A 12,090-nucleotide genomic window follows, 5' to 3' on the forward strand; every position below is an offset into this window, starting at 1 on the left:
CATCACCATACTAGGTAACATCCTCAGTGGGCCTCTAGACAAAGCACTGTTGATAATTCCTGCTTTCTATTTATATGTTTGGGTTTCTTTGACATCACCAACCCAAAGAAACCCAAACATATAAAATAGACAGCAGGAATTATCAACAGTGCTTCGCCCGGAGGCCCACTGAAGATGATACTTAGTAGAGTGATGAAACGTCTGGAAATGAACCTTCCAGCTCAGCGAGCAAACCTACATACGGATCCAAGGTTGATATGGCTTGACATGGAGGCTGTCCAGGCAAGGCGTCCCCTCCTTAGTTTGCTGTTTATGGATAGGATGAAATCTGAGCATTGTAGAAGTCTGATTATTATAAACATGGTCAAAGTGTGGAGGATGGTGCAGGTTACCCTTGCCCTGCTGCATAAGACCTCACTGTTTACCCCCTTAGTTGAATCCCCAGGATTCAGGCCGGGGTCAATGGATTCCAGCTTTAAAGCATGGGAGGTTAAGGGAGTCTCCTGTTTGGGAGACTTACTTGAGGGAGAGATCTTGATGTCTTATGACCAGTTAAGTCACAAATATGGGCTACCCAGGGACCTCTTCCGTTATTTTCAGATTAGGGATTATAAACAGAGAAGGACCACGCTTTTACCTCAGCCCTACAAGTCTGACATGGAGGGAAGAGTGCTCGAGTGTGTGGACACTCTCTCGGTCAGTACTTGATATCATTTAGAGAGGGGGAGCCTTGGAAGATATGGAAAGGCTCCACGGAGTCTGGGGTCAGGAACTAGTAGTAGAAATTTCATCTGAAACATGGAAGCACATATGGGAGAATGTGAATAAGATCTTAACACGCAATAAAGCATAGGCTATGCAATTAAAGATTCTCCACAGAGCCCAGATGGCCCCAGAGTGATTAGCAAAATGAAAAGGAGCATCTACAGGGTGCCCTAAGTGTAAAACAAGTACTGGCACTCTCACATATTGTCTGTGGTTGTGTCATAACATTTCTAGGTACTGGGTTGCCATAGTGAACGAGGTGGAGGAAATCCTGGGAATTGAAGTTGAGGCGAATCCGGTATCCCTTCTTTTGTGACTGCCAAATCTGCCTTTACTAGATGAATGGAAGAGATTATTCAACATTCCCAAATGTGCAAGGAAGAACATTTTAATGAGCTGGATCTACAGTGTGGAAACAGGCCCGTTGGCCCAACCAGTCCACACCGACCCTCTGAAGAGTAAACCACCCAGACTCATTTCCCTCTGACTAACACACCTAACACTGTGGGCAATTTAGCATAGTCAATTCACCTGATCTGTACATCTTTGGACTGTGGGAGGAAACCGGAGCACCCAAAGGAAACCCATGCAGACACGGGGAGAATGTGCAAACTCCACATAGACATCACCCAAGGCTGGAATCGAACCTGGGACCCTGGTGCTGTGAGGCAGCAGTGCTAACCACTGAGCCACCGTGCCACTCCAATATCTGCTGATAAGAACAAACATGATGCATCCCATTTCTGATCACTTTTTCTCCTTTCTTTTAAACTTTGAGCTCTGCTGATAATCTGTTGACTCCCCAGCAATTCCCGAATACAAACTGCAATGCCTTTGTAGCACAGACTCAGGCGTCTCCATTATCCATCTGCTATTAGATGAACTGCACTAAGACCACTGCATGCCAAGAGACCATATCCATATGTCACAGTACACAAAACTATTATGACATTGCATACTGACTTGCAGAACTGTCTCAATAGGAATTCTTAGGTTCACCAAAACCAACCTGTTGTCTTCTCCTTTCTATAATGGAAGTGGCTCAATATTTTGAAAAGGACTGCACAGAAGAGCAATGTAAATGTCAGAGTGCACCATGTGAGGGATTTACAATCAGGGTCTGACAAACAAGGTAAAAATATGATATGCTGATATCAGTCCAGACATTAGAACAGGGAGAAAGTGAGGACTGCAGATGCTGAAAAAGCACAGCCGGTCAGGCAGCATCTAAGGAGCAGGAGAATCAATGTTTCGAGCATAAGCTCTTCATCAAGACTGCTCAGACATTAGAACAACCAGTCCAATGTACTCAAGAAAGACTCAAGCTGCTTTTCTTGTTTCTTCATTGTCAAAAAATTCATTGACAAAATGTTTAAGCAAAATTAACATCTAGATGTTCCTTGTAAACGCATATTAAATGGCCTTAATAAATAAAAGCTCCAACATCTATAAATTATTGCATTAATGGGAATCTCATCTTAAATATATTGAGAGAGTAGTTTTATCTTCAGCTATTTACACAACCTGCATAACCTATTCACACCATGACCATTGTTTCTTTGTCCACCTTACTGTCTCTGTCACATTGAAACCATCTGAATTCTAGTCCAAATGATGCAAATAGCATAATATTAGGTACAGAAATGAAATGTTGCTTTAAGGAAGGTGGTTTTACTGAAGAAAAATGGAGAAAATCAATCTTGACATTTATTCTCAATTAAACATTTGACATCAGAATGGTGAAACCCAGCATAGCTTTTACATTACAAAAGCTCATGGCTTGTGCAATCACTAAAACAGGATTTCACACCAATCAATCCAAGTGAGTCCTGGTAGTTGTTATACAGAAAGCGGCACAACAGAAAAAATATAGAATTGGTTTCACTATTTCAAGGCCATAAGGACATAAGGACACGACAGATTGGAATGGGGTTTAATATATAGGAATCCCTACTGAAGTGTGCATGCAGACAGGACAAACAAGATCATGTAGAACTTCCATGGCACCACACTAAAGGTACTAAGTCTATTCTACCTAACTATCAACTTGTACATGCAAAATGAATACCTATTAACAACAAATTAAGTTCACAGCTGCAAACACAGTCAGATCACAGAATCCCTCCAGTGCAGAAAGAGGCTAAGTGGCCCATTGAGTCTGCACCAACCCTCTGAAGAGCATCCCATACAGACCCAGCCCCCTACTCTATCCTCATAACCCCACATTTCCCATGGCTAATCTACCTAACCTGCAAATCCCTAGACAATATGGATAATTTAGCATGGCCAAACCACAACCTGCTCATCTTTGGACTGTGGGAGAAAATCAGAGCATCCGGTAGAAACCCACACAGACACAGGGAGAATGTGTGGAGTTTGCACAGTTGTTTGGTAGTACAAAACCCAAGTACTGCTCCCATAAAACCAATGTTTTATGATCTGAAGTTTCCACCTGCTTCAAGAAGATCACCAGCATCCTGGTGCCAAAGAAAAATCATGCAGCGTGCCTCAATGACTACCACCCAATGGCTCCGACCTCAGAATTATGAAATGCCTTGAGAGGTTAGTCATGGCTCACATTAGCCCACCAAGCTGCCTTGATCATCTGCAATTCACCTACCAGCACAATAAGTCCACGGCAGGTGCCACCTCCCTGGTCCTACACTCACCCCTGGAACATCTGGATAACAAAGATACCTATGTCAGGCTCCTATTTATTGGCTATAGCTTAGCCTTCAGCACCATAATTTCAAACAAACATCTTTAAACTCTGAGACCTTGGCTCCCCATCTGTAACTGGATCCTCAGCTTCCTGACCCATAGATCGCAATCAGTAAAAACAGGTGACAACACCTCCTCCATCATAATCCTCAACATCGATGCCCCACAGCCCCTTATTATACTCCTTATACACTGATCACTGTGTGACCAAATTCTCCCACGACTCCATTTATAAATTTGCTGATGACACCACTACTCCAAGTCAGATCTCAAATGACGCTGAGACAGAATAGAGAAACGAGATTGAGTGCTTAGTGGCAAAGATCTCTCTAACATCTGCAAATTGAAGGAGTTTCAGGAAGTGGAGTGGAGGTGGCGATGGTCAACAGCATCAAGTTCCTGGGAGTGATCACCAAGTATCTTCCTGGTCCACCCACATCAACAGGACAGTCAAGAAAGCACAACAACTCCTCTACTTCCTCAGGAAGCTAAGGAAATTCAGCATGCCCACAATGACTCTTAGCAACCTTTATAGAGGCACCATAGAAAGCATCCTATCCAGATGCAACACAGAGTGATATTGCAACTGCTCTACCCAAGACCGCGAGAAACTACAGAGAGAGCCGTGAACACAGCCCAGTCCAACATGCAAACCAGCCTTTCATCTATTGACTCCATCTATACTTTTCACTGCCTCAGGAAAGCAACCAACATAATCAGACATCACCCACTCTGATATACTCTCTTCAACCCTCTTCCCTTGAGCAGAAGATATAAATTCGTATGTGCCTGAATGCACATACGAATAGCAAAAGCAGCATCTCCCCTGCTGGTATCAGACTTTTGAAAGCAACTTTCTAATATAAATTCTGATCTCTCTCTCTCTCTCTCTACACCACCACCACCCCCTCAGCCATCTTCACTGCAGCTGTAACATTGTATCATTCAAAGTGCACCACGGTAGCAGAACAGAGTGCAAAATACAATCTGTCTGCATAACATGCAAAACAACACTTTTCACTGTATCACAGTACTGTACACGTGACAACAATAAGTTGTTCAATGTTTTTGTTTTGTGTCTTTCTATATGTGTGGAAGGGTTTCAAAAAAGGGAGTTAGTTTTAACTACTAAAGCTATTGTTAATATTTCATATCTGTTTACTTGTGATCAGAAATCACTTATTTGTAATAATGAGTGGTTCTTGTTAAGTATAGAAACCTGGTCAGGTGTTTTCTGTTAACTTGGTTGCAGCAGATAAAAATCAAAGTCTGCATAAGAGTTCTCCTCGATATAGAAAGAAACAGCTAAATCAGGATTCTTGAGGTGCAGTGGCAGTGTCCCTACTGTTAAGCCAGAACAGCCTAGGTTCATGTCCTACCTGCTCCAAAGGTGTGTAATAATATCTCTGAACAAGTTGATTTGAAAATATACATAACATGACAGAGCATTCAATTAATTCACTCAGATAATTTGGAAGTAGCAGTGTCCCTACTTCTAAGCCAGGAGGCCCAGGTTCAAGTCTCACCTGTTCCAAGAGTGTTTCATAACACATCCAAACAGGTTGGTTAGAAAATATACAAACAGATTAATCAGGGTGTTTTTTGCTTTAATTATTTTATTATCACTTTAGAACAAATGGAGCTTGAGAATCTGTGCACCAAGTGGGTCGCAACAGAGAGAAATGGAGCTTTCTACAGTTCTTTTTGGTTGAACATTTTGATGTAATAGAACAAATGATATTCCACTAAGTTAAAGAATGCAGAAAGGATATTATACCTTTTATTTTTACAAACTAAAGTTCCCTATATCTGGGGTAAACAAACCACGTCTGTCACCATGCTCTTCACTATCTACCCTGCCAAAGATCTATTGTCTGTTTTTTGTTTCCCTCCAACCCACCTCAATTTCACCTGTCACACCGTTTCACCCTGGCCCAAAGCAGCATCACCTTTCACACCTGATATTGAAATTAGCATTCTCCTGCCTCTGCTGTTAAAGTTGCCACTCCTCCTTCTTACCCATTTGGACTGATACAATCTACCCACTGACTCTCAGTTAACTTCAGCATTTACCTTCTTCTTCCTTTAAAACTGCTAACACCACTTTATTTTAGTTTTCCCCCAACTCACTGGTATCCATTGCCCTCCACCCACCCTCAGCTCTCAATCTGATTTGTCCGTAGCAAATGAATCAACTCAAGGTCCCTGTCTCTTTGGATGTTGCTCCTGGCATAGATACTTTGAGTTACATCACTGTCTGTGGGAGAGAACTGCTATTCTTGTGAATATTTCCACCTCTACTATGATGATCAGGGTCACTGCTGTTAAATATTTTGAGGGAACGAGGAGATTCAGTCTGCTCCAACACGTCACCAGGCAAGGCAGCAATGGTTTGGATCAGAGTGCAGTTGAGGGGAGGGGGGAGGAGAGTGGAAAAAAAAGTCAAATGCTAGTGCTAGGAGGGAGAGCTTTGTTCAAGGCATGTTTAAATAGCAAATACTGGCATAGCCTCCAAAACACTCATAGTTGGCATGTATGCAACAAGTCCTTCAAGTGGGTGTCAGTTGCCAGCAGGTTTAAGCTTGATCGTGCTGGCAACTGATATAGTTCATTCTTACAGATGAACTGGGTTAATTTCAAACACTCAGTTTGCTAGGTTTGGTCAGAGTGATCAAACCTTACAACTGTGCACTTGAAGTTAGCAGGCAGTGATGGTAACAATTCTTACTATATACCCTGACTGAGCTGGCCCTCTTGTAAGTCACTGATTAGGTGTCTTCATTGAAAAGTATATATTTCAAATATTATCTTTACATTTAAAAAAGCTTTAAAACCCTGATCAGAAGTTCAAAGTAGCTTACTTCTGAAGCTAAGACTTGCTATGTTAACAGGTAATCGATCAGGTCAATGACATCGATGGTAGTAAACAGAGATGACCAGAGCGGCCTCTGAATTCCATTGCCCCACCCCGGTAGAAAACAGAACTTCAGCTTCCACTCTGTGTTGAAGAGGCTTGAAGAAAACTGCATGCACCCCGCCAAGGCAATCTCAATAAAGGAAAGTGGAGAAAGGGACCTTGCCGCATTGAAGCTGAACAGATAATGATTGGTCCGATAAAAATTAAGAAGAATACCTTTGAGATCAAGTATTATTTCCGCAAGGTAAGCATAACTAGGTCTGGAGCAATTTTTAAACACTACCACCCGACAATGGAGAGAATAAGGGGAACTGATGATGAAATTGATCTAATTTCAGGATTCAGCTATGATCCTCCCCTTAAAAAAAATTAATCCACTGCATGCTCTGCACCGAAATGTTACTCAGACCAGTACAAAAAAGGTCACTGGACCCTATGCGGGATAACTTTTCTCTGCACAGTTACTGCCGGACTTGTCGAGTTTCTCTAGCAATTTCTGTTTCTGTACAGGAGCTCCCATGCCAGTGGTGCAACTTGAGCTGCTTCACGCCTGCCCACAAAGTGTGAGCTTTCCAAGCCGCAGGGATTTACACAATGAGAGAGAGAGAGAGAAAAAATGTCGGGTCACAGTGAAAACACTGGAAAACCCATAGCCCCGCTGAGGGGAGGAGGGTAAACTAAGATTATCACAGCGACAGCCAGCGTGGGTAGGTCAAATACAAGCGGGAGCAGCCGAACAAACCAACCTCTGGGGGTCACAGGGGTATTTGAAATCTCAATGTATAACAGTCAGGGCTCAGGATCTGTTTCCACCGCAGAATGCTCCACCTTTAACGCCCTTCTCCGAAACTGACAGGCGCGCTGAGGACTATTGAGCCGGACAGGCTATTGGACAGAAATTACATCATTTCATTGTATCCTATTTCCAAATGCAACACAAGTCCTTGAGAAGTCTCTGAATAATAAAGAGGAGGTGATTCTACACAATACCCTTTCCTCTAGAAACGAGAATAAACAGTACCAAGGGTCTGGCTAAAACAAACCACACCACCACCCCACACAAAAAAATAAAATCACTTGGACACACAGGTCTGATTTATTTTGTTTAGAATTGAAAGCAAAACAACCTCCTTTCCCTCCACGCTACACCCAAAACCAAAGATATTTGGACTTCACTTGTTAGTCAATTCTCAATTTGGCACCCGCTCCTCAATGTCATGCCTTTTGTCGTCATTTTTTAAATCGAAAAACAAAACCCAATGATAATGATGTGGAAATGTTCCACACACACGCCAAGCTAATCCTCCCGCCTCAATAAACAAAAAGATTATTCGGACTGGCCATGAAAGTGTCGGTACATTCAGCTGAAATGTGTATACTGGAAGATGACATGTTGCTATCCAGAAAACCCAACAGATGACCGTGAGTAAACAATTCCAGGACTGCATCATAAGTATCTCAGAATCACACTGCATTACAACTCGGGGGGGGGGGGGGGAAGAGCGGAAGAACTCTTGAACATAACGCGCTGCCGAGCAATTTCGTCTTTTAACCCTCGAGTTCCAAGTACTAAGTTAATATGCTGGTCAAATTCATTAAGCAAGCACATTAAGAATTTTTAAAAACAATGAAAGGACCAACAGTTTCTCACCCCACTCCATGTTGGAAACATTAAGCCCAGAGGCAGTATTTATGAAAGCTTTCCTCTGGTTCCCCTTAAACCGGGACTCTTTTGTTATTAACCCTAACAGATTTTTAAAAACTGCAATCCTCTCATTACCATACTTACGTTTCTCGTCATCAGCGTGCACTAAAGATGCTGCTCGGGACAAGACATCCAGGGGAGTCTCCATTCTTTAAATATATGTGCATATATATCTCTGCAGCCTGAAAGAATGAACGCAAAACAGAACACACTGCCTGTACCACATCATATGAAGAAACTCGGGCTTCATTCTTATGTTTTGAACAAGAACGCGACATCACCCAAACACATAGAAACTAACCCAAAGCTCCAGTGAAACATTAAAGAAGTCAGCCTTTAAATCCAAAATAAACATAAACCCGCTTCATTACCCATTACAGATGTACACTTCAAATTTTGACTAGTATAGTGATTGCTGAGTTGTGTCTGCTGAAATGCCTGCTCGCAGTATTATTTACCTGTGTGGTTCACTGGCAGCGCCTGTTTAACTGCAAGCTGGTGTAAAGTAGACAGACCAACGCGGAAGAATGTGAAGAATGATGGAATTCTGTCCTGGCAGGTGGTGAAAGTGACACAACATCATTGGCTCAGAGCAACACCAAACTCCGAATACATTATGGTAATATCCGCCAGGCGTCATATCCTCAGGTAGAGCCAGTGGGATGATGCGGAAGTGACTGTAAACTTAACCTTCACCTCCGAGCACTTGGGCGTTTGCTCGCATGTCTGGTTTTCCGCGGGAGTGGTGAGATTGGACTAGGGGTTGGTGGGGAGGAATACTCATCAAAGGGTTGTACTTTTCGCTGCAGCCTTTCAGTTCGGGATTTCTTCTTAATTCCGCCCCGAAATCTCGCATTCACTTTTGTTTAATTGAGTTGCACGGAAATCCTTGCAGTAGATTTGAAATGACCCGCTCTTGAAACTGGGACAGAGGAGCGGCTTCTGGCCAATAGTTTTCACCCCCACTCAGCAGCGCGCCTACAGTAGTTTTCGATTTGAACTGCTATTAATCAAAGAGGCCATGCCATCCAAAACAACTTTGTGGTCAGATGTGGAGGACTGATCTTTTAGCACTTGTTTGTAAACAGTTCAAAAAAGTACATTTTTGTGACGAAGCAATGTGTCATATCCTTGAATGAGTGGGAAGTGGAAAACATAATTCCAAAAATAAAGTAATTAGTGCGTTTGCCATTTACGATAGGAATGAGAGTAGGTCATTTGGCCCATCAAAACTGTTCTGCAATTTAATTAGATGATGGCTAATCATCTCATGCTATTTTTCTGTACCATCTCTGTATCCCTTAATGTCATTTAGTCTCCAGAAAATTATAATTTTCCTGTTGAACCTACTCAATGATTGAGCTTCCGCAGCCCACTGACATGGAAAATGTCACCTTCTGAATTAAGATATTCTTCCTCATGTCAGTTTGAAATGATCAACCTGTTAAGCCAAGATTATGTCCTCTGGTTCTTGAGTCATCAACTAGAAGAAACATCTGTTTCCTGTGTATGGAGAAAGTGAGGACTGCAGATGCTGGAGAGTCAGAGTCGAAAACTGTGAAGCTGGAAAAGCACAGCAGGTCAGGCAGCATCCAAGGAGCAGGAGCTTATGCCCAAAATGTTGATTCTCCTACTCCTCAGATGCTGCCTGACCTGCTGTGCTTTTCCAGCACCACGTTTTTCAACTCTGTTTCCTAAGTATGTCTTGTGAGATTTTTAGAAGTTTCAGTGAGATCACCTCTCATTCTTCACAACTCAAGGGAATGCAGACGGAGTTTCCTCAATCTCTCCTCGTAGTACACCAACATACCAGTTTGGAATCCATTGATGAGAATTTAAAATTTACTACTGGAGGTAAAGTCTGTACATTAAAATGTGAGCTGGCCAAATCCTGAAGAATATATTGTCACCTGCAGAAATGAATTCGACTGGGACAACACTACTATTATAGGACAAGCCAAACAGAGAACAGCCAGGGAATTTCTACTGGCATGGCACTCATCCACAGATTCAATCAATAAGCACATCGACCTGGACCCAATATACCGACCACTGCAACGGACAGCTGGAACTGACAACTGGAAGCGGCAGATTCAAACCGCTATAAATGCCGGAGGAAACATCACCGAAACGCTTCACAGGAGGCTCCCAAGCACTGAGGATGTCACCTAGACAGGGGACGAAACATCTGCAACACAAATTCCCAGCTCGGCAAACAGAACCACAACAAACTGGTGAGAGAATAAATACAAAGGAAAAGCTACTTGACCTCATCCTCACCAATATATCTTTCACAGATGCATCTATCCATGAGAAAATTGCTATAAATGATCTCCACATAATCCTTTTCAGATAAAGTCCCATCATTACACAAAGAATAACCTTCATTGTGTTACATAGCACTAAAATTATATTACGTGAGATAGATCCAGAATAGACCTAGCAATTCAAATATTTTATATGCCTATTCATCAGGCATGGTGTCGCTGGCAAGGCCAACATTAATTGCTTCTCCCTCATGCCTGTGCATCTGTGGTTCATCAGGAGTAGCAGAATTGTCTTCCATCACAATCTGCAACTTTATCCCTAGCATAGCTCTCACTCTACCATTCTGTTAGGCCTGCAGATAAACCTGCTTCAAATTGGTGATCCGAGAATACAGGAATACATTCAAGCTATACAACAGAAACAGCATGCCATAGACAGAGCTACATGATCCAAACAATGAATCAGATCAAAGCTTTGCAGTCCTGCCACAACCAGTCATGAATGATGATGACAAATTAAACAAGAATAGGAGGAGTCTTCATGAAAATCCCAACTTAAATGATGGAATAGTTCAGCACTTTATTTCAAAAGACAATACTGAAGTGTTTGGAACCATTTTCAGCCTGAAGTCATAACTGGGTGATCTATCTCAGCCTCCTCTTGAAGTCCTCAGCATCACTGCTGCCAGTCTTCAGCCAATTCAATCCATTTGTTCTCAGAAATGGCATATCCAAGACTAGGTAATTAATATAGATAAAGAAAAGCAGAAGACCATAATTTACAGCCTAAAATATGATCATTCACTACTCTGGTTCCTTTCCTTTTAACTCAGCCAACCTTGGATCCATGGTGCCACCATCTCTTTAATTACATGAGCCACAACCTTGCTCTCAAACACGTTAAGGGACAGTTTATCAAAACCTTTTGGAAATCCGTGTACATTGCATCAAGAGTATTACCTTTATTAACCTACTCTTCCCTCATCAAAAAAACTTAATCCAATCAGTTAAGCACGATTTGCCCTGAACAAACTCATGCTGGTTTTCCTTAATTAATTCGTTTTTGTCTATGTGTCTATCATTTAGACCCAGATTATCATTTATCAATGTTGAGGTACTCTTGTGGTACAGTGTCGTGTCCCTACTTCTGGACAAGGTGGTCAAGATTCAAGTTCCACCTCTTCCAGAGGTCTGTAATAACATCCCTGAAAAGGTTGTTTGAAAAGTTTCATTTATAAATGTTTTCCCACACTGAGATGAAACTAATTAGCTTGTAGTTCACAGGCTTATTGAATAAAGACATAACATTTGCAATATTCCAGTCCTCTGGCCCTAACTTTGCATTTTAAGTGGATTAGAAGAATATAGCTGGGGTACTCTACAATTTTTACCCTTAAATCCCCCGTGTTCTTAAATGCATTTGATCTGGGGTTTTTTAATTTCAAAAATACACTTTATTCATAAAAAAATCTTGTTACACAAGACATTGGAGCAGTTCGATTCTGTTCAGTCTTTACGTATGGAGAACAAACAAATCTAAGGAATTCTTAATTATACAAGATACTATTTACAAATATTTGAGGTACTGAGAGGATTCAATAACTGAATGGACCTCCCATTGTATACTAGCCAAAAGACCTTAGGCAGTGGTCTTTTCCCATTGCATCTTGGCAGCAGCTAATGGTTTAACCATATTGTGTACAGCCAGCTTTTTT

The 12,090-nt window shown here is 41.9% G+C and overlaps 1 protein-coding gene and 1 long non-coding RNA gene across 4 annotated transcripts in view; one reads left to right on the forward strand and one right to left on the reverse strand.

Moving 5' to 3' along the window:
- vgll4b (vestigial-like family member 4b) overlaps positions 1 to 9,038 on the reverse strand; it is a 119,534-nt gene extending 110,496 nt beyond the window's left edge. Inside the window, exons 1-2 of one of the 2 annotated variants that reach the window (XM_043707937.2) lie at positions 8,567 to 9,038; positions 8,193 to 8,290 (exon numbers count right to left, since the gene is read on the reverse strand). In XM_043707937.2, coding sequence (XP_043563872.1) covers positions 8,193 to 8,256 — 64 coding nt within the window. In that variant the 5' untranslated portion in view covers positions 8,257 to 8,290; positions 8,567 to 9,038. The remainder of the gene's footprint in view (positions 1 to 8,192; positions 8,291 to 8,566) is intronic. The other variant, XM_043707939.2, reaches the window with a different exon arrangement.
- LOC148147944 (uncharacterized) overlaps positions 7,694 to 12,090 on the forward strand; it is a 55,721-nt gene continuing 51,324 nt past the window's right edge. For both annotated transcript variants that reach the window (XR_015759388.1, XR_015759389.1), the window contains exon 1: positions 7,694 to 7,825. This is a non-coding gene — a long non-coding RNA (uncharacterized LOC148147944). The remainder of the gene's footprint in view (positions 7,826 to 12,090) is intronic.

Source organism: Chiloscyllium plagiosum, unplaced genomic scaffold (genome assembly GCF_037043375.1).
Source record: "Chiloscyllium plagiosum isolate Xiang-an unplaced genomic scaffold, Cpla_swu_hap1 HiC_scaffold_14, whole genome shotgun sequence".
Taxonomy (NCBI): domain Eukaryota; kingdom Metazoa; phylum Chordata; class Chondrichthyes; order Orectolobiformes; family Hemiscylliidae; genus Chiloscyllium; species Chiloscyllium plagiosum.